This window comes from Oryzias melastigma, linkage group LG3, assembly GCF_002922805.2.
Source record: "Oryzias melastigma strain HK-1 linkage group LG3, ASM292280v2, whole genome shotgun sequence".
NCBI classification, from domain to species: Eukaryota; Metazoa; Chordata; class Actinopteri; order Beloniformes; family Adrianichthyidae; genus Oryzias; species Oryzias melastigma.
The window spans coordinates 8,487,941-8,510,675 of NC_050514.1; the positions used below are offsets into that span (position 1 = coordinate 8,487,941).

At 46.8% G+C, this 22,735-nt stretch overlaps 1 protein-coding gene across 4 annotated transcripts in view; it reads left to right on the forward strand.

Moving 5' to 3' along the window:
* Nucleotides 1–22,735, forward strand: part of LOC112160825 (golgin subfamily B member 1) — a 71,458-nt gene that overhangs the window by 46,172 nt on the left and 2,551 nt on the right. For 3 of the 4 annotated variants that reach the window (XM_036217228.1, XM_024295649.2, XM_036217229.1), the window contains exons 11-15: nt 8,955–9,123; nt 9,206–9,310; nt 9,386–20,080; nt 20,273–20,346; nt 20,750–20,786. In XM_036217228.1, coding sequence (XP_036073121.1) covers nt 8,955–9,123; nt 9,206–9,310; nt 9,386–20,080; nt 20,273–20,346; nt 20,750–20,786 — 11,080 coding nt within the window. The remainder of the gene's footprint in view (nt 1–8,954; nt 9,124–9,205; nt 9,311–9,385; nt 20,081–20,272; nt 20,347–20,749; nt 20,787–22,735) is intronic. The other variant, XM_036217232.1, reaches the window with a different exon arrangement.

Here is a 22,735-nt window from a genome sequence, read left to right on the forward strand (position 1 = left end):
CAAGTAGTCAGTGATCCAGGAGACCAAGGACCCGCTGACACCCATCCGCCACAGCTTCTCACTCAGTATGCAGGGCTGGATGGTGTTGAAGGCACTGGAGAAATCAAAGAATGTGATCCTCACAGTGTCTCCTCCACCATCCAGGTGAGCGAGCTCGCTGCAGCAGATAAATGACATCGTCATCCTCCCCCAGGCGTGGCTGGTAAGCAAACTGGAGTGGGTCCAGAGATGGTTTCACCAGCGGTCCCAGGTGAACCAGCAGAATCCTCTCCTTGGCTGCGTGAGACGTGAGAGCAACAGGACGGTAATCATTTGGGCCAGATGGGGGAGTCCTCTTGGGGACAGGAAATGCGGAAAACCAGACATGCGGTTTTCCAGAGGACTGGAACCCTCTCCAGACTGAGGCTCAGGTTGAAGAGGCGCTGGAAAACAGAGGATAGCTGGGCGGCACAGGTCCTCAGGATCCTGGGGCTGATGCCGTTTGGGCCAGGAGCCTTGCGTTGGTTAATCCTTTCCAGCTGTCTCCTCACCTGTCACTGTCACAGTCACTGAGGGCGGCAGGGTAGGCGCAAGGTGGGGGTTGGCTTCAGTCTGATCCAGTGTTGATGAGGAAAGAGGGGGTTGAGAAGGGGTGGGTGTAGAGTAAGGTGTGGTGGTTTGTGACGATGGTGGAGGAGGGGGGGTGTTGACCTGGGCAGATGGGGAGCTAAACCTATTATGGAAGATGTTCAGGTCGTTAGCTCTTTCTTTGTGTGAGCCGAACTAGGTGTAAAACACATCTGTGACAGTAGTGGCGTGTACAATAGTTTTATTTAACCCATCCTTCATGACAAAGTTGGTCTTCCTGCAGGTCATAAGCTTTACTGGTGGGCACTACTTCACCACAGGCTCAGGAATGGGGGAAAGTGACAAATGACAAAAAAAGAGAATTAAATGTGTTAGCCCGCCCTAACAATTTGCTTAATCATAAAACAATCTGGCTGGAGCGGACTAACAAACATTTCCTCATAACAGGTCAAGGTCTAAATTACAAGGACAGCAGGCTACAGCAATGGCACTAAAAAGAGAAATACAAAACATTACCACACATGATTTACAAAACTTTTAATACTTCTAAATTTGCCGCATGATTAAAAGTTCTGCCACCTGGTACACCGTCACACCCTCACGCCTAGTCCACTCTCACATAAAAATACAGATGCTCCTAAAACAAGATAGAAACAAAACCAATTAAGGATTAAAATAATTATTACAAAAATACAGTCAATCTTACAATAGAACATCATCAGTCTTACCGGGACTCACTGAAAGAGCTTCCCATTCAACCTGGTCAACACAGGAAACTGGCATTGCCTTGCTTGCTCTCTTAGCCTTCTTTTTAAGGGACTTATGACAGCGCCCTCATGTGGTGCCTCCTGCAACATTTGTCTCCCTCACACAGTCTGCTTCTCCCCCACATCCTGTGATCGTCTTCATACCAGACGACACCTCTCTCATGTTGTTTTGTTGGAGTTTTGCCTCCAACGTTCCCTTCTAGGTGTTCTTACATTCTCTCAGCCTGTCTCTCAGCTGGTGCTGGACCCTCTTCAGCCACTCTCTGTCTCCAGACCTGAGGGCCCTCTTTTTCTCGTTCAGCAGGGCCTTTAGGTCACTCGTAATCCACGGCTTGTTGTTGGGGTAACAGCTAACAGTTTTTGAGGGCATGATGGTATCTTTGCAGAACTTGATGTGGTGCAGTCGGCCATGCTGTTGATGTCATCTCCGTGGGGCAGACAGAGAGCGTCCCAGTCTGTACGATCAAAACAGTCCTGCAGGGTCTCCTCAGCCAGCGGTGTCCACTTCCCCACCTTCCTTTTGGACAGAGGCATTCTCCTAACCATAGGGATGTACTTAGGAGAGAGAGCAGAACGAGGTTATGGTCTGACCTCCCGAGGGGGGAGGGCAGTAGCGCTGTATGCTCCAAGAGCATTAGCATACAACAGATCCAGGATTTTGATTTCACGGGTGGGACAGTCAACATACTGAGTAAATTCAGAAAGAGTCCTGTCCAAGTTAACATGGTTGAAGTCTCCAGTGATTACTATAAATGCATTTGGTTGTTGGTTCTGCAGCCGGGAGATGGTGTTGCTGATGACGTCAGCAGCAGCGTCCGCATCTGCTGACGGAGGGATGTAAACAGTGACCGCAATGGCAGATGTAAACTCTCTGGGTAAATAGTAAGGCCGCAGTCCGACAGCCAAGAGTTCAACTTCCTTGTTACTAGGGCTGCCACAATTATTCGATTAGTCGCGACTACGTCGACTATTAAAATAGTCGACAACTATTTTGGTCGTCGAAACGTCGTTTTTTGTTTGTTTTTTTCCTTGTTTTGATCTCAAAACTACGGTGCACGCTTTCTAATTCCGGGTCTGCCGTTCTCTTCACGCATGCGCAGTGGTGCTAAGCCGGTTAGCAGTGATGTTACAGGGTAGGCTGGAGTATCAACAACAATACAACAACACGCTAGCGGAATTCGAAAATGTGGGGAAACATAAGAAAAATAAAACAGGAAAATTGTCCAATGTAATTTCTTTAAGGCAGAACTTGTGTTCCATGAGATCGCTTTGGCGGTGCATGAAGATGAAGCATGTTGTGACTAAGTTTGATCACGTTGAACAGAGAGCTTCGTCTAGCTAAGCTAACATCGGCGCTAACGCAGCTAGCTCTGCCGCGGCAGTTTTCTGGGTTTAAATGGATCCTGTTCGCCTGGCATTAATGCGCTGTTTGGAGATAATCCATCAGAACTGCAGCAGATCCGTGTCTACAGTACCTCTCTGTCTGCATAATGAACGTTTCATTATCCGCGCTCTTTGAACTAAACGCCGCGAGGGCGGCGTGGGTTATGAGTTTAGACTGGAAATGAACCGCTCGTCAAAGGCTTCATTCAAATTCTGCGCTGCGATCACGTTGTTTGGTTCGAAGAGTGGATTATGAAACATTTACCGCGCAGACAGAGAGGCTGTGTGTCGGTACGGATCTGCCGAGGAGTTGTGGAGCGATGTGCGAGTCCCAGAAGTGAAGGAGCTCACCTAAAAGTCCAGAGCTAAGTTAACAAGTGTAGTATAAATAAATTTGATTTAATTTCGTTCTGTGCATGTGCAGTGGATGTAGGTAGTGAAAGAATGAAAAGACTGATGTACATTCTAACATCCCCTACTTTTCTCCCTTTTTGAAAATATACATTTCCCCACTTTTTTAAAGATGTAATGTCTTAAAGTTCTTTGTTTATATGAGCATCCTGAGGTTTTATATGTATAGGAATATCTCTAGTTCAAAGATGTCATTAGTGTTTTGCTTTAATAAATGGGCCTCAGTGAGCAAATATTTTGAGTGTGTTGATATTTGCTAATAGCTTTTGAAATACTTTACACATGTTTTCATTAAATATATGTTTTAAAGCTTAAAAAATACTTGCAGGCTTTTACTAAGTTTTCTGTTTGCCTCATTTGATTTAAGTCTCGTCTTAATGCCAGAAACAAATTAAGGAGAAAACCTACATGATTCATTAAAGGCTTAATAAACTATTGTCTTTATTTTTAGTTAGCATATAGCTTAAACACTTCAAGTTTAAAGCCAATTATGGTTAACATGTGTGTTTTACATCCAGTCGCCGCACGAACCGATTAGTCGACTAATCGAAAAAAATAATCGGAGATTAGTCGACTATTGAAATAATCGTTTGTGGCAGCCCTACTTGTTACAGAGACACTCCTTGACACAAACATGTCCGGGATTGCACCATCGCTCGTTCAAGTACAGCATAATGCCTCCTCCTTTCTTCTTACCGGTGGCCGTGAAGTCTCTGTCCGCCCGCACAGTCACAAAGCCTGGTAAGGCTACGCTCTGGTCCGGAATGTGTTGATTAAGCCGCGTTTCCGTAAAACACAGTAAGCTGCTCTCACGGTATTCTCTCTGGGTGTTGATTGCTGCTGCCAGCTCGTCCGTCTTATTGGCCAGTGAGCGAACATTCCCCATGATGATGGCAGGGACAGCAGGCTTATGTTTCCATTTCTTTGCCTTAACTCGGGCTCCGGCCCGACATCCGCGCCGCCTTTTTAAAATTTCCCTCGGGATGTCGTGTCTGAACTCCGGCCGAAAAACAGGCCTACTCAGCGCTAACAGCTGATCGCGGGAGTAAAAAAAGGACTTACCGCGGCACGAGTTACTCTCAGTTACAAGGAGTAACGAGAGTAGCAAAAAAAGTGCCAGTTCCTTCCTTCCACTTCCAGCCCCCAGAGAGAGCGCTCACCAGAATTCCGACTCCCACAGGACTCAGATCTCCTCAACTGGTTCCCATTAAGCTCATTAGTACACAGTATTGTGTCTGGCTTCTTACACTGCTCTTTGCGAAGTCTTGTTTGCCCTGCATCCAGTCTGAGCATTCCTAAGTTTGATTCTCTGTTTACTGATTCTTGCCTGCCTCCTCGGCTTTCTGCCTCGTCCCTGCATTTTGACATCAGCCTGTTTTTTGACTGCGCCTTGCTTTGACCTGTCTGGTTGTGTTTGCCATTAAAAGCAATATTTGAACATGGATCCACACGCCTCTCCGCCTGTTCATCACGTGTCAGGAAAACAAAAACAAGACAACAAAAAAAAATTTAGCTGACTCTAGGGTTAAGTTGTTCCTTAGATATCTAAAATTGGAAAAGTTAAATTTAATTTTGTACTGAGTTTTCTTTACATCTTGTTTAAAATGAAGTTGTGAATCTAAAACTATTTCAAGGTATTTGAATTCTTGGACCACTTCAACCTTTTAAGCTTTTACCATGATGTTAGGATGTGATTCAGAACTCACTCTGAAACATACATACACAGTTTTTATACATTTAGATGTAGCTGTGAGCTTTGCAACCATGTACTCAAATTGTTCATAACTGATGTTAGCTGTTGTGCATCTTGATTTTTGTTCTGTACATAAATGTCAATATCATCCGCATATAACTGACAGGTTGCGGTTGCTGGACAGCAACTTGCCAGATCATTCATGTACAGGCTGAACAACAGTGGACCTAGGACATACCCTTGTTGCACTCCAAGAGGGTTTACGCAGGTTGTGGATTTGGTTTTATGAACCTTAACATAATCATGTAATCTTTATGTAATATATGACTCCATCCATTTTAATGAATTAACAGAAAAGTTGAAGTGAGTGAGATTTTTAAAGTGTCTGGTGGTTGACCGTATCAAAAGCTTTTATGAGATCAAGAAAAACTGCCCCAACAACTCCTCCTGGATCAAGCTTGGATTTTATATTCTCCAGATGGAGGCACGTGGCTGTTTCTGTTGAGGGATGTTTTCTAGAACCAAATTGCATTCTAGGGAGTATCTGGCTATTATTTAGGTGCTGGATGAGTTGTTCTGCCACAATGTCTCAATTATTTTGATTTAGAGGGAAGTATACTGATTGGTCTATGATTACTCATTATTGTTGGGTCTCCAGAATTGAGGATTGGTGTGATAACCAACGTTTTCCAACAGTCTGGAAATACCCCTTGGTTTATAGAATTGTTAATTATGTCTGTAACTGGTGGGAGAAGAGGTTGTTGCTGAGTTTTAAGAAATATTGTACCCAAGGCTTATGTTTTTAGCTCTAGATCAGGGGTCTCAAACTCGCGGCCCGCGGGCCATCTGCGGCCCCTGGGATAATTTGTGGCCCCCGTCTTCATAAGAAAGATTAATGTTAGTGCGGCCCTCAAGACTGAAATGAATGACACTTGTTGTGTTCAGAGCTGAACAAACCAATCACAGTGAGGTATATGACTCTGGAGGGCGGGACATCGACGGACTGTCCAGTGCCTCAATCACTCATTAATTCATTCCTCCAGTCAGTAAGGCGGAGGAGAAGCCATGAAACTGCTTGTTAGGCCCCATTTGGTCTCGGGGTCCGGGGCCAAACATAAAGGTAAATTAAATAAGAAGTATGTAACAAAACACAACAAATGTCTCCATAAAAAGTATAACAATATTTATTTACAATAACAAAACAACCAAACAATAACTAAATGTGAAGCAAAAAGGCTTCAGGGTGAACCAAGGCCAAAACAACAAACAAAACTCAACTAACTCAACCCAGAGAGCTGACCTGCAAAGAAACAGTAAAATAATGACAAACACTAACCTCCCTGGACTAACAGAAACAGGAGAAAAGACTTACTAAAGAAAATGGCAGTTCACCCCAACAGCTTCACTTAACTTAACTTAACCAACTCTAAACACAGAGTTGGACCCAAACAAAATACCAAAGAAACTACAAAGTGCGCACAAAGTAAAACGGGTGGAGAAGTTCACTGAGCTGCAGTGGAGACAGGCTGCAGCCCAGCTCCCTTCTCGTGGTCTGGAGGTCCACATGGTGCTTTTGAAGGCTCCCCTCCTTCAGGTTGGACCAATGGGGAGCCACACCTCCAGCACCACACCTGAAAGAAATAGACAGAAAAACACACAAAGATCCACAAAACACGAAGAAGTCCCACTCTGACAAAAATCCACAGAACCAAAACGAAAATACAAATCCAAATACGGCCACAACCGTAACACTGCTGAATGTGCTTTCACACCAAACACGATTTGCGTGTCCCGCCCCTCTTTTGCGTCGTGGCTAATTCGCTGCTCACCGTTTGTTAAAAAAAGAAGTTTCTGACACTGTGCCGCGTGTGGGAGGAGCTACCAGCTCTGTTTGTAGATGTCTCACTTAGAATGAATGGGAGACACATGATGTTGACAAATAAGTTTGTTTGACGTGCCGGCTGTTAAATCAGAGCTTCCCAACCTCCGAGCCTCAAACCTGTGGCCCGCCCCTCTTTCACTGCACGGCAAATTCGCTGCTCCCGCCTGTCAAACGTGATCTGAGCTTGAGGCCGCGTCGGCGCACATACCTACCGCATACCACCAAACTTCCCCTACTCCCTATACTAGGAAATGCTAAAACAAAATGATTTCTTATTACATTTGTTCTCTTTTATTAGAAACATGCCACACAGACATGCTAAAAACTCAAAAAACAGGATTTTCATCTGAGGGGGACTTTAAAAAAATATGTAAGAACATTATCCCTGCATTTATGTAAAACACAATATAATCTGTTAACATTTTCTTCTCAAGAGAAGATTTCAAGCATTAATGAATAATGTAAAAGCAAGCAAAAAAAAAAAAGAAAAAAAGAGAAAACATTATTTATTGCGCTTCCTTGTGTTCCTAAATATCAGGTCCTGTTTGGAATTACAGTGGTCCTTCAGGAGTTACGTTTTAAAAGTAACCTGCTGTAAACGAAACCCCGAAGCATTCATCTTTATTTTTTACAATAATTCTAGATGTTTTGATGCTGTAAAACTCCTCACTTTTCTTATACCAGGGGTCTGCAACCTGCAGCTCCGGAGCCACATGTGACTCTTTTATTATAGAAAAATAAAAAAGTTTCTAAATGTTAAAAAGTAACTATAAAATAAGAAGTGAGAAAGTAGTAAAGGGGGAAAAAATAAACTAACTCCAATTTTAACTCATTTACAAACAGTTGAAGGACAGCATCACAAGTTGAACTACAACATTTTGTTGTGCATCCGCTCCTGTACTACAAAAACTCAATGGATGTCAATAAGCACAACCAGGATTAAGGCACACCAGATTAATAATAGAATTTTTGAAAAAAATTACGGAATTTTTAAGTTTGTTCGATAAATATGGCAGGGGTCACTTAATTAGCTTGAATTTCTTTCTGGCTTGTTAGATTTATATTTCTTGCTGAGATCAACAGTGAAATTAAAATTTTTTATTTAATCACTGCTGACATTACAGTTGCTACTACTACTTTAGCTGCATTAAAATGATCATATGTGACAAAGTGTCTTCTTCTTAAACATTTTCCACACTTTTCTTTTTTGTTGAAACTCCCTTTGTAGAAAAATTAGATCAGGATTATAGAAGGAAAACAAAAATCTGATCGCAATCAAAGATTTCTGTAGATTTGGAGTGCTGAACCGTCTGTACAGAACACAGCACAGAGGACATTGACTTCCAGTGCTCTACAGCCAATCAGAAAGCAGAACACAATACACTATTCAAATAAAAAGGCATTTAAAGAAATGTGCAAAACAGAGACTCCACAAAAGGCATGTTGCATCATGGCAAGGTGTACCGATAAATGTCTAAAACTGAACAGTAACAAAATTTATTACATATATTATGTTGAATGATTTCAGACGAGCTTACAGACGTAAACATGTTTAGATCCTAGAAGTTTATGTGCGTTAGCCCAGTGTCTCCCAACCCTGGTCCTCAGGGCACACTGTCCGGCATTTTTTTAACCCAACCCTACTCAAACACACCTGCCTTTGATGACCGTCATTGTCAGGCTTCTGCTGAGCCTGATGATGAGCTGAATCAGGTGTGCATAAGCAGGGCAACATGGAAAACATGCAGGACAGTGTGCCCCGAGGACCAGGGTTGGGAAACACTGCGTTAGCCCAGCGATAGATGTTTCAGGGTAGTTTTCCGCTTTCCTACCATTTTCAGAGGATTTTTAAAAGTTAGAACTGAAATGAAGTCCAGGACAGAAAACTATGAATAGATCCAGAACGAGAACAAATATAAAGAAGCCATGCATTGTTATCAGAACAAATGTTTAAATCTGCACCAAACCCTCTGCACAGCCGCCAAGTAGGATTGTCTCCATCAGGCAGAAGCTAAGCTTTGAGCTCTTCTATTACCTTAAATAAAGGTTTCGATTTTAATTTTTTTAATGCAGTTTTTCCTATACTTTTGACTGCTCCCAGTGCTCCCTCCTGTTTTATCTGTATATGTAGCCAAATTAACCTATAAAAGGGAAATGCTCCTTTCCAGCGGTTTTATTATTCCAACATGATGCTGAAGTGAACACAGTAGTTTGTTTTCTCACCATCTTCTTCCCGTATGTTCATCTGTAGGCTAAGTAACACCCAGGAGAGCCTGGAGACGTCTCTCATGGAGAAGGAGCACAAGCTGGCAGAGACTTCAGAGAAGATGGAGCTCATCGGCAGCCTCAGGGACTCTTTAATGGGAAGAGAGCTCCAGTGCAAAGAGCTGTCTGAGAAGCTGCTTCACAGCGAGCAGGAGGTAAGGCTCCACGCTCGTTTGGGACAGAGCCGGTGCCGCTCTGCGATGGAATCAGTCACACCATTTGTGTTTCCTTTTTCAGCGGGAGAACGTCTCCAAGAAGTACAGCAGCTCAGAGAAACAGTGCATTGAGCTGAGGGCCGAAGTGGCAGACCTCCTGCAGAAACAGAGTGTGCTGAAGGAGAAGGTGTGCTTCCAGAACTTCCATCCATTTGTTCAAAACTCACAAAGACAGCTACCTTCAAATCTGTTTCGTTTCCAGGCACAGAAACAAGAGGCTGTCATAGAGGCATTACAGGGAGAGCTGGACCAGACCAGCGAGGAGTTGGACAAACTGAACACAACCCACCTAGAGGAACGGGCCCAACTCATCCACAACCTGCAGAGCTGTGAGAGGGAGATGGATGCTCTAAGAGACGCTCTGTCAGAAAAAGACAAGGAGATCTCAGGCCTGGCTGGAAGCATGGCCGAGTACGCGGAGCAGCTCTCTGTTTTGAAGCAGGACATCGGGGCGAAAGAGGAGAGTCTGGTCCAGCTGGAGAGCGCTTTGAACAGGACTGAACAGGAGACCCGGGTCCTGAGAGAGTCGCAGAGTTCGGACCAGAACACTCTGAACAACAGGATCACCGAGCTGGTCGACAAACTGAAGGAGGCAGAGGCGGAGTCACTGACAACCAAAGAGGAGAGAGACCGGAAAGGGGCGGAGATAGAACAGCTGATGAAGCAGGCCCAGGAGGACAAGAAGACCATTCAGCACCTCCAAGGGGAGATCCAGAAAGAAGTGATCAACCATCGACACCATCTCTCCGAATGTGAAACTCAAATCTCTTATCTTAAGAAACAGCTGAGTCAGAAGCTGCAGGACTCTGAAGAGCTACTTTCACAGCTCAGAGGCACAAACGGAAACACAGAGAAGCTGCGGCAGGAGATGAAGGAGAAGGAGCAGGCACATGAAACTGAGCTGAAAGCTTTGAAGGAGGAACAGAACAAACTTTTGGCTCAGGTGGAGGCTTATAACAGCAAAGTGCAGCTGTTGTCTGAACAGTTGGAACAGCAAAAGCAGAGCGAGGAGCTCATGAAAGAGGCGATGGAGAACATGGCTCTGCTGGAAGAGAGACTGAGGACCAGCAAGGAGTGCTCTGAAGATGACAGGAGGACCTTCAGTGTTGAGCTACAGAGCCAGGAGTCAGAAAAGGAGAGACTGAGCCAAGAACTGAGCAGGATGTCTGAGACCATCTCTGAGCTCAAGAGCCTCTCAGACAGCCTGTCGGTTGAGAAGCATCAGCTGGAGGAAGCTCTTAAAGAGCGGAACAAAGAACTGGACCTGCAGAAGCTCAGTGTGAAAGGCCTCAGTGAAAAGCTTTCATCGGCTCTTCAACTCAGCAGCAGTCTGGAGAGCCGAGTTTGTCTCCTCACAGAGCAAAACGAGCAGCTCCAGGTGGAGGCGGCTGAACGCGCACGTGAAGTCACAACAGAGGTGGAGAAACTGCAGTCGGAAAATAACAAAATCCTTCAGCAGCTGCAAAGAGAAAAAGAGGAACTGACTGTTGAAGCCCGTCAGCTGAGTCAGGTTCTGGAGCAGAAGTCTCACGCCAACTCAGAGGTCCTGCTGGCAAAAACGAACGAGTGCAGTCATCTGAACCGGTTACTGAAGGAACGGGAGGACGAGCTGGTCCAGCTGCAAGAGCAACTCCAAAGCTTGAGCTGCACGTCGGAGCAGCTGCAGCTCAGCCTCACAGAGAAGGAGCAGGCCGCAGCACAAACTCACAGAAAGCTGGAGAGCCTGCAGGCTCAGCAATCACAGTTCGAGGAGACGCTGTCTCTGCTTAGAGAGCGAGAGTCCAGCCTGCAGATTGCCCTGACCCAGAAGGAGGACGAAAATCTCCGTTTAAAAGAGGAAAGAACCGAGGAGAGGAGAGCTGCAACTCAGTCACAAAGCCAAGAGATGTCTCTGCTCAGGGAGCAGCTCCACGAGAGAGACGAGGCGCTGAGGAGCACAGAGCAGCAGTGTCAGCTCTACAAGGAGCAGCTGAACGAGAAAAATGAAATCTTGAAGTCTACAAAGAACCAATTGGGAACTCTGGAAGAACACGCTGGAAAGCTGGAGTCTGAGGCAGAGGAGAAGAAGATGGAGCTGACTGCTTTAAGGAGCCACATCCAGGCCGCCACTGAGGAAAACCGCCAGCTTCGTGCTGCCAGTGAGGCCCAGCAAATGCAGCTGACTCAGCAGAATCAGGCTGTGTCAGATCTCACAGAGCAGCTCAGAGCCGCCCTGGAGCAGACCTCCACTCTCAGTCTGCAGCTAGGCTGTCTGAGAGAGAACCATCAAAGACTACAGCAGGATTTGGCTACAAACACCACATCTGCTGCTGAACTGAGGCAGAAGACAAACGAGTGTGCAAGTCTTTCACTGAGCCTGAGGGACAAAGAGGAGCAGCTCCTGAGTCTGCAGGAGCAGGTCGGTCAGCTCATTGGGGCTCTAAAGGACAAAGACAAGACTATGTCAGAGCAGAGGACACAGCTGGAGGTTCAGCTGCAGCAGCATCAGGACAAGGCCGCCATGCTCCAGGAGCAGGTTTCCATCCTTAAGGCCGGCCTGATGAAGAAAGAGGCCAAGTTGCAGCAGAAAGCTGACGAGTGGAATGTCCATCAAAAGGAGTCTGAGCTGCAGAAAGAGCTCCTGTCAAAGATGCACCAGGAGGTGGAGGCGCTAAGGCAGCAGTGCTTGGAGGTGACCCAGCAGATGGAGCACAAGGAGCAGGCTTTAAGACGGGTTACAAATGAGTTTCAGAGCCACAAAGACGAGCTGCATAAACGAAACGAGTCCGTCCTCTCCCTGAGCAGTCAGCTGGGAGCTATGAACCAGAGCGCAGCAGAGCTGGAAGCTGAGATCAGCCGCCTCAATGCTGCTGTTCAGAAACTTTCTGCAGAAAACCTCCAGCTGATGCAGGAGGAGGAGCGGACAAGGGCAGAGATGACTGAATTCAAAGACCACATTCAAGTACTGAATGAGCAGAACGCCAGATTCAAATGTGAGCTTCAGAAGATGGCGCTGGAACTGACGGACGGGCGCCACCTTATCACACAGCACCAAGCAGAAGTCCAGCACAGAGAAGATCAGCTCGGAGAGAAGGAGGAGGCCCTGAAGCAGCAGGAGCTTCTGAACCAGCAGCTCCAAGCGGCGCTGGCTGAGCAGGCGGAACAGCTCAGACGGGCGGCAGATGAAGATGTCTGCTTACAGAGGTTGAACTCTGAGCTGGAAGACTCGGCCTGTAGACTGCGAGGTGAAGTAGACAGACTCACCTCAGAGTCTTCCGCTCTGAAGAACATTTTGGAGCAAAAGGAGCAGTTAAGTCTCCAGCACCAAAGTCGGTCTTCTGCCATCGTAGAAAATCTGAGCTCTTGTCTAGGAGCAAAAGAGACGGAGTGCCTAAGCTTAAAAGAGCAAACTCTACATCTGGAAGAGTCCGTCACGAAGCTCAACAACCTGCTGCAGGGGCAGGAGTGTGAAGCACAGAACCTCCAGAAGACCCTCCAGGAAAAAGAAGCTCAACTTTTGGAGCAAACAAAGTCTCTGGAGGATGCTCAGAGGAAAGCAGATGAAAGCGCTGACATGGTGTTGCAGCTTCAGGAACAAGCCCAGGTCTTTTCTACTGAAATACAAAACCTCAAAGTCTCCACAGAGGAAGCACAAAGTGCCTTCAGCCGGCAGCGTGACGAATACCACGCACAGTTAGAGGACATGAGAAACCAGCTGGCTGAGAGCAGCCGAGAGGCCTTCAGTGTCCGTGCTCTTTCAGATGAGGCGAGCCGCGAGCGTCAGGCGGCAGAAACCACAATACAAACTCTGAGAAACCAAATATGTGAGATACGGAGCCGACTCCAGGACGCGGAAACCTCCAAAGCCAGTCTGTCTCAGGAAAAGGAGGAAGCCTTTGCCTCCCACCGCTCCAGCGTTGCTCTGCTGACCGTGGAAATAGAAGAGCTCCGATCCCAACATCTTCAGGTGGTGGCGCAGATGAACGCGCTGACAGAAAACCTGGAGCAGAGAGAGATGGCTCTCCACGCCATAAACAGTCAGTTCACGGCCCAGGCCAAAAACGCCTCTCAGCTGGTTTTGGAGATGAAGAAACTCCAGGAGGAAAACCAGAAGCTGAGCGAGGAGCTGAAGCTGTCGAAGGAGGAGCAGCAGAGGCTCCATGCCTCCCTCAGCAACAAAAACCTGCTTTTTCAGGAGGAAGTAGAAAAACTGCAGGGTCAGGTGGAGCAGAGGACCAGCAGCATGAAGGAAATGGAGTCCGAGAGGATCAGCCTCCAAGTGCAGGTTAGTGCCAAAGATGAAGAAGTGTGTGGGTTAAGAGAAAACATTCAAAAGCTAGAACAGGTTCTGCAGGATTCTGAGAAAGAGTGGCTGCTAGTTCTGGATAGAGAGAAACTACAAAAGAGTCTTCTCACAGAACAGCTGCAGAGCTTTGAGAACCAAATGAGGGCTAAAGATGTTACAGTAAATGCTTTGAAACAAGACTTGGACTGTTTGCAGGAGAGGCTGGAAGAGGCGTCAGCTGCAGTGAGGCAGGGCTCTGATCTTCTCTGCGCCAAAGAAGCCGAGGCAGCCGCTTCCCGAGTTCAGCTCCACGAGGCTCTAGCATCCATGCAGGAGGAGGAGAGGCAGAGGCACAGTCTGCAGCAGACTCTCACTGCTGTGGAGGAGGACTTGAAAAGGCTGCTCTCAGGGGGAAGCGGAGCCAACAGGATCACGGACGAGCCCCCATCCTGCTCTGAAGGATCAGCTTTGCAGGATCTGATCAAACAGGTTCAAGCTGCTCATCAGGCAGAAATAGTCGCTGTTAGAAGTGAGTTGGCTGAAACGTGTTCACAGCTGCAGAAAGCTCAGACTGGCCTTAGCAAAGGAGCCAGAAACCATCAGCACATCCTGCAGCTGCAGGAAACCGAGGAGCGTTTACGCGCTCAACTTGATGCTGAAGCCGAAAAACTGAAAGAAGTTTCTGAAAAGTACTCGTCTGAGCACTCTGAATTGAGAGCAAAGGAGGCACACATCAGCTGCATGACGCTTCAGATCAGTCAGCAGAAAGAACTGCTTGCTGCTCTCAGTCAGCAGCTGAAGGAAAAGGACGCATCCATCGCACTGGTCATCGAAGCTGCTGCCAACGAGAGGATAAAGCTGGAGGAGGAGAACCGCTCCCTGCTCAGACGGTTGGAGAGTGTGGACCAAACACACCAAGCCTCAGTCCAGAAGCTGGAGGAGATGTCTCAGCAGCTGGAAGAACATGCTTCACACTCCCAAAGTGAAATAGAGAGGAAAAACACTGAGAAGACTGAGCTGATGAAGGAGAAGGAGGATCTTCAGAGCCAGCTTGCAAAGGTGTCTAAAGACAAAGAGGTGATAAAGAAGAAGCTTCAGGCAGCTCTCCTAGTGAGGAAAGATCTGCTGAAAAGAATTGATGAGTATGAAAAGCAGAAATGGGAGGGGCAGGAAGCTCAAGCAGCAGCTCAGATGTTGGAAGAAAAGCTTTCTGCTCTAGAGAGGGAGGTTCTCCAAAAGGAGGAACAAATGTTTGAGAGCAAACGACTTATGGAACAGTTGATGTTAGAAAAGCAATCTGCTTTAAATGAAAAGGACTCCATCATTGAGTGGCTGCAGTCCAGCCTTGATGCTGCATTAGAAGAAAAAAACTGTCTACAGCAGAGACTTGAAGAGCTTCAAAACGAAATCAAGACTTGTAAAGAAGATTTAGCGGAGCGGTCTTCCTCTGCTTTGACGTGTGCGGATTTGGAAAACGAGCTGGAACAGATAAAGTTGGAAAAAGGGTCTCTGCAGAAGAAGGCTCAGGCTGCTCTGCTGGCACGCAAAGAGATGATGAAAAAAGCTCAAGAAGATGAGAAAAAACTTATCCAAGAGGTGGCAGATCTAAAAGACGACTACAAATCTCTTCTGGAGCAACACTGTCAGCAGACAAATGAGCTGAACTCCCTCCAGCTGAACCTGGATGAAAAAGTCAAGGAGCTGGAGGAGCTCTGGAAAACCTTTTCATGCCACCAGGAGGAGCAGGACGCTTTAAAACGGCTGGTTGAAGAGAAGGACACAGTTCTGCAGGAGTTCCAGCTGTCTTTGATTAAAAGAGAGAACCAGAGCCCATCGGTGTCAGACCTGCAAACCCGGCTGGAGGCTGTCAGGGTTCAATTTCAAAGTGTTTGTCTGGATGTGGAGAGAAAAGAGGCGGCTCTCAAAGGGATGGAATCTGAACTTCGCCTAGTTTGGAGTGACTTGGAGAAATGTCGAGCAGAAATCCAGAAGAAGAAAGAAGAGATGGAAGAGTGTGAGAAGTCACTGAGGTCTGCCCATCTGAAGGAGCTACTCCACCAGAAGCCAACTCAAGATGAGCAGCTGAGCATCTGCTGGGAGCGTGCCGATGAGGACAGGGGGGCTCTCCTGGAGCAGAGGGATCAGCTGAAGGTGGAACTCGACGCTGCCCTGGCTTCAGTCTCTCAGAAATCTGCAGAGGTTTTGACCCTCCAGGGTCTGCCAGCTGAAGCTCAGAACCAGCTCAGTGAGGAACTTGAACAAATGCGGCTGAAGGGTACGGAAACGCAAGCGAAAATTGATCATTTACTGCAGCAAAACAAGGATTCTCTCCAGCTGATCTCTGAACTCAGACATGAACTTTTCACGCTGAGGGAAGCTGAGAACAGAAACGAGCAGCTGCCGGAGAAGTCTGCAGATGAACGATGTGCTTCCTGTAAAAACACTGAAAACCAGTTAAAGGAGAAAGATGTGGCTTTGTTAGCGTCTCGAGCTCAAGTATTGGAGAAAGAGCAGCTGATTGCTGAACTGGAACAGCAGCTCCAGAAGCAGACGAAATTCCGTGAGCTTACAGCTGAGAAGATAAAAGCAGATACAGAAGGGCTTCAGAAATCTGAAGATGATGACACCAGAATGAATGACAAGGAGACTCGGAACAAGATGACTCTGCCAGCCAAGAAGCTCCAGGCAGCGTTGGGTTCTAGGAAGGAGCTCATGCAGGAGAATGTCCGACTGAAGGAGAAGCTGGAAACACTCTGTGCAGAGGAGGAACCAAAAGAAGCCAAATGTCTGGATCTGGAGTCAGCCGTGTCAAAGCTAAGGCAGCAGAACACAGACCTGGAAAAGTCTGTGGCAGCCATCAAGTCAGAGAAAGACAAACTGAGCACAGAGGTTCACGGCATCCTGAATGAAAACCGCAGTCTGTCTGCAGCTTGTGACAGTCTGAAGCTGACTATAGAGAACATCACTCAGCAGAAACAAGCCTTCTCCTGCCAGCTCGAGTCGCTCAAAGACTCTCAAGCAGAGGAGCTTTCCAAGTGGAAGTCCAAGCATGCAGAGCTGAAGCAGGAGTATGATTCTATGCTGCAAGATTACCAAAACCTGGGCGCCGAGGTGGAGGTTTTGGAGAAGCGAGGCCAAGAGGCAGAGAAAGAAAACCAAAGAGCCAACGAAAAGATGCAGAGGTTTACCCAGGAGAAACAGCAGAAGATAGAGGACCTGGAGGAAGAGAATCGGCAACTTTCTGTGATCAATGGAAACCACAGAGCAACAATGAGCGAACTGCGAGATAAAAACCAGCAGCTGGAGGTGGAGCTTTTCCAGCTTAGAGAGTCTTTAGCAGATCTGGGGAGGAAACTACATGAGATGGAAGCAAAAAATAACCAGCTAAACGAAAGTCTCCAAGAATCCAACCGTTTGTTGGACGAGAAAAGCTCAGAGTCTGACACATACGCAAGAAACATGCATTTTAAGCTGGACGAAGCTCTGAGTTTGAATAAATCTCTGACTGCCCAGATCAAAGCCCAGAAGACTGAACACGGCGCTCAGCTGGAAATTAACAAGTTGCTGCAAAAAGAAAAGCATAATTTCTTGGAGAAAATGGAGAAAATACAAAGTGATCATAAACTGCAGCTGTCAGAAAAAGATGGAACCATCAAGGAGCTGAAGGAGATCATCAATGTGCACAGACAGGAGACCATCAGCCTGAATGAGAAGGTTAGGATCCTGGAAGACGATAAGTCTCTCCTGCAGGAGGAGCTGGAAAACATTCAGGACATTTCTGAGAAAGTGAAAAACGAAAACGAATACTTGGAAACGGTCATACTGAAGAATTCAGAAAAGATTGACGAACTGACAGAGAATGTCAAATGTCTGCAAACCCAGAACGCACAGATGTCTGCTCTGCTCACAGCCATGAAAGAGGCAGGCGAGCACGTCCGACAGGAGAAGGAGAGGCAGCAGCTCAAGCTGGTTCAGGAGTTTGAGGAGAAAATGAAGAATGTCCAGAGAGGCAACGAAGGCTCCAAAAGCACCACCAGAGACCTGCATGAGCTGCTCAAGGACAAACACCAGGAGATCAATCAGCTGCAGCACAACTGCATCCGGTACCAGGAGCTCATCTTAGACTTGGAGCGAGCCCTAAAGAACTCACAGTCAGCCCAAGAACTTCTGGAGAAAGATCTGAAGAGACACTCTGACCAGATGGTGGTTCTACAAGACAGAGCTGCAGAAGCTGAAGCTGAGCTGAACGTAAACAAGCAGCTCCTCAGAGAAGCTGATGAGAAGATTGAAGAGATGCTCTCAGAGAGGAACCAGCTGGTTCCTGGAGCATCACAGCCTGAAGAACAGCCAACACAGGGAACAAAATCCCCTCAGAGGGACGGAGAGCCTAACTCTTATGTAGAGAGTCACCTCCAGAACCAAATAGAAATCCTTGAAGCTTTAAAAGATGAAGAGATCCAACAAGTGGAAGATCTGGTAAAGCAGCTGAACTCCAAAGATCTGGAGATCAACAGTCTGAAGAGAGCTGCTGAGACCAACCATGCCAAACTGCTGGCTTTATCGTCCAGTCCACAGGGGGCCGAGGCCACCAGACTGTGGAACGAGCTGTACCTGAAGAGCTTACACGAGAAGGACAGCCAGCTCCTGGAGCAGGGCTTCACCATCTCAAGGTTCCTAGAGGACCTGCGCGGACAAGACAGGCAGGTGGACAACCTGCAGATGACCAAAGCCCGACTGGAAAGGTCCCTTGGCGAGTACTCAGTGTCTGCAGCTGCGCAGCAGAGGCAGCTGTTGGTCATGAGTGCCACCAACGCTGAGCTGACCCAGGCCATGGAGATGATGGCGGCGCAGCTGGCGGGGCTCAGAGCTCAACTTGAACAGCTGGAACTAGAAAAAACCTTGCTGAGCCGTCAGCTCTCCGACCAGGAAGACACCGTCTCGCAGCTGAAGCTTCAGCTCCAGCAGACTGAGAAGATGAAGGTTGACGCCGACGCCCAGCTGCTCCAAATCCAGACTCAGCATGACAAAGTCCAGGCTGAGCTGGAGAAGCAGGAGGGGATTTCTCTGCATCTCAAAACACTCCTTAAGAGCAAAGACGCTGAGATCTCCTCCCTGCTGTCCAGCAGGGACGGTCAAATGTCTGGATACCTGCAGCAGCTGCAGGAGAACTATCGCAGCCAGGCCTCCGTCTATGAAGACAGGCTGGATTCTGTGTTCCTTCAGAAGGAACAGGCCAGCAAAGAGAGCAGAACGCTGGAGGCCAAGCTCAAAAGTCTGCAAATCCAAGTCAACAGATCCCTGCAGGAGAAGGAGCAGATGGGGGCGAAGGTGAGGGCCCTGAAGAACTCCCTGTCGTCTCTGCAGAGTGACAGGGAGCGGCTGGTGTCAGAAAACAGGATGCTCCTGTCAAAGGCTCAGGGGGTGGGCTCTGAGGGGAGGGATGGCTCAGCTGAAGGGGACCCGAGCAAAGGCCTGAAGCACGAAATAAGGAAACTGTTGCACCAGATGGATGATCTGAACTCTGAAAACGCCATGCTAAGGGCGCAGCTGGTGCGCTACCGAGAGGACCTGAACCAGGTGTTATCGCTGAAAGACAACCAGGTGAAGGTTCTGCTCAAGAAGCAGAAGATTGCAGCTGAAAAGCAGCACAGGGAGGCCCAGCCGGAGCTTCACAAGGAAGAGGAGGCGGGCGGAGCTCTGCAGACGCAAAATTCCAGACTCAAGGCTCAGGTGGCAAAACTGGAAGCTGATCTTCAGGCTCAGAAGGAGCAGCTGACTTTGAGGGATGAAGTCAGAGTCATCGCAGATCTGCAGTCATCCGTAGCAGCCAAAGCAGCCGAATGCAACAACCTCCAGCAGCAACTTTCTTCACAGAAAGTCTTGATAGATGAGCTGCAGGAGAAAGTGCTGCTGCTGGAAAAGGAGACACTCAGAAAACTGGCTGAGACTGAGAGAAGGAACCAGAGCCAGTTGAGCACTTTGGGGCGCGAGGCGGGACTCATGAGAAACGAGCGGGAGACCGCCGACCGCAGGGTGGCAGAGCTCTCCAAAGAGCTGCTGCACTTGGAGCAGCAGGTATCAGAAGCACAAGGGCAAAGCAAAGAGGCTAAAGCTCAGAACCAGAATCTGTGCAAAGCCATGGCTGCTCTGCAGAACGACAGGGACCAGCTCATCCAGGACTTCAAGATCCTCCGGAACAGGTACGATGAGGAGCTCAGAGACGCCCTGGCCGCCTTGAACAAGGCTGAGCTCCAGCTGACCGACGTGTCCTCCGACCTGGCTGCCCTTACCAAACACAGGGACATCCTCACTCATAAGCTAAGGGCTTTGGAAAGCAAAGATGCTCACAGCGAACTGGGCAGGTTGCTGGACGAGGTGTCCAAGGCCCTCTCAGAGAAGGAAAGGGAGCTGAAACGAGCGCTCCTGGAGAACGCCACCTTCAGCCGGCAGCTGTCTGCGTTCTCCAAATCTATGGCCAGCCTGCAGAATGACCGCGACAGGCTGATGGACGAGCTCCATGGGGCCAAACGGGCCATGGAGCTCAGACAAAGGTCAAGTCCAGAAGCAGAGTTAACCCAGAGCATAGAGAAAGACGCAGCAGACCGAGTCCAGGAAGGTGGAGAGGCTGAGCCGGTAAGTGGAGTCTGGCTGCTGTTCTGCTGTGATTCTGCATTCATCCATGGATGCTGTGGTCTCTCGTGTTTCATAGCCTTCACTGACATGCTGTTTGTTTTCATATCACGCTTCTTCAGACGGATTCTGTCTTTATTTTTTTTGACCATATCTTCATTTTTGTCACTTTTTCTGCATTTGGTGTCACTATAGGAGGCGGGGCTGAGGCAGGAACAGGAAGTCCACCAACAGGTGTCAAGCAGCCAGGAGGAAGCTACAGATTTGAGGTGAGGAGCAGATGTGTCATATTCTCTGGAAAAACTCTAAAGCTTCAGTCAATTATGTCTTCTTCTTTAAAGACAAGTTTTAAATCCCAATTTAACAAAGGTTTGTTTGCTTTGAATTTTCTTGAATGTCTCATCTGAAAACAGATTCTCCAATCTCAGTGAAGTGGATTCCATCAGATATATATTATTTTATTCTTTCAACTAGAAATTAAACATTCGTCTGTGTTAAGGTTCAGTTTCATGTGGTTTGTTGATTTCCTGTCTGGTGAAGGCGAGTACCGCCTTTAAAAAAAAATCAAAGAATTCTCCACAGTTAGAAGAAGGCTTGAGCCTCCTTTTGCTTGAGCTAAGCTGTTGGTCTATCATTTGAAGACACAAAAACAACATTTTCTCTGTTCTGCAGGTCTGAAGCAGAAAGAAGGCGGGGCCTGCAGGCACAGGTCAGTTCTGGGTTTATTTTCTTCCAACCAAAATGTATAGTCCCTTAAAAATATATAACATTTCAAAAGTTCTTGCAGGTTTGATAATAACATTTTAACATAAACGTTAGAAAAGCATGGACGATTTTAGAGTGCAGTTCTGGTGATCACCACTAGGTGCTTTGAAAAAAAAATCACTCTTTTAAAAAACATCAGGCTGTTGTTTCCACCAATATGTCTCATTAAGTTCCACAGAATTCTAGGATTTTTCTTTAGTCTTGATGTTTTCTGCTGTGAATCCCTTCACCCAGATTCTAACAAACTTGACTGCTTAAAGTCCCACTCAAACTGCCGCACAACCCCGATCATTATGCAAATGTTAGCAAAACACGATTCTTTGGTCTCACAGGAGAAAGTGGTCAGTCAGAAACTCCACATCCTTTTCAGAGGTCATTTTTACACCTTCACTGACAGGTGACCAGCTCTCTCCCCATGATTCCAGCCCAAACCATGAGTCCACCACCTCCATGCTGATGTCACAGCCTTGTTGGGACATGGTGGCCATCCACCTACCCCACTACCCCAACAGGTTTATGTAGACCTGTAGCCTCTGGAGGATCGTACATCTTGATGTTGGTAGACTCCAGCAGCTTCAAACGTGCTGCTGCTTTAGAATGGTATTTTAGCAGCTGCTCTCTACATCTGATGGATTTATCTGCAGAAACTTTCCTCATTCTGTCTTTATCTGCACCAACCCGAGTGTGTCTGAATCAGCCACAAATCTCTTCATAGTATGATACTTAAGTTTTCCTGAAATATCCAAGGTTTTCATACTTTGTCCAAGACATTCAAGTATTTCTCGCTTTTCAGCAGCAGAGATCCTTTTTCTTTCCCATATTGCTTGAACATGTGGGTCTGCTTACTAAAGTGGAATGTCCTCCTTTAGAAATGTCTCCTTTTGTTAAACTCACCTAGAATACTAATGATCACAGGTGAATTTAATGAGTGTTATTGAAAAACAATGCTGCTGATCCATCACCATCTGCATAAAAAAAATTCAATTATTTTATATATGTGCGTCATCATGAGAAAAAAGCTACAAGAACATGTTAAAAACACCACAAACACTATTTTCATTGGAGTTGGTCTTTAAGTTGAAGTTCACAGTATCTGGAGGTAACCCAATCAGGACATTTTGAACAGCAATTTTTAAACAAGAAAAAATATGATCACTTAAGGAAAGTTTGAATTTCTTAACATAGAACATTTATCTAATAAAAGTTTGTTAAACTGTCTGTCCGTTCATAGTTAACAGCTTTAAACGGCTCTCTGAGGACAACAGACTTGCAGGAAGATGCAGACAGCTCAGTTTTATTTTGAAACTTAAAAGGTAAAAACAAAATAATTGACTCTTAAATGAAAAACTAATTAACAGAAAAAAATCACCAACAGTTATCTTACTAAGAAATGTAAAACGCCAATGGTCCCGCCCACAACTCAGAGGTGAATTTCTAATGAACTCCTGCCGCTCTGCAGAAACTGTCCTAAAAAATTATGCAGGGTTTTAGATTTTGGCTAAAAGCCTCATAATAATAATTAAAAGACCACCAGGAACTATTTTGAAATGGTGGTGGTCCATAGTGCTATCATCCGTCTGCCTCCAGAACGGAATCCAGAAGGTGTTTCCTCCAGATTAGAGCCTGATAGATGAAGATTCTGAAGGAACTCTGCTCGGAAAGCTGAGCTCTCTGAGATGAGAAAGAACTTTTCAATTTAGTCTAAACCTGAATGACGTGAGTCTGCATCAGAAGTATCTCTTGGGTTTCAGGCAGTGGGATGGAATCAAAGGATCTGAATTCTCCCTTTCTCTACCCCTTAGCCCTCCACCTTCGTTCATCCCTCCGTGCTTGATCCAAATGGAGGGTGAGGAAAAAAAAAGTGTCTACCAGTGTCTCAATAGTGACTTTCGT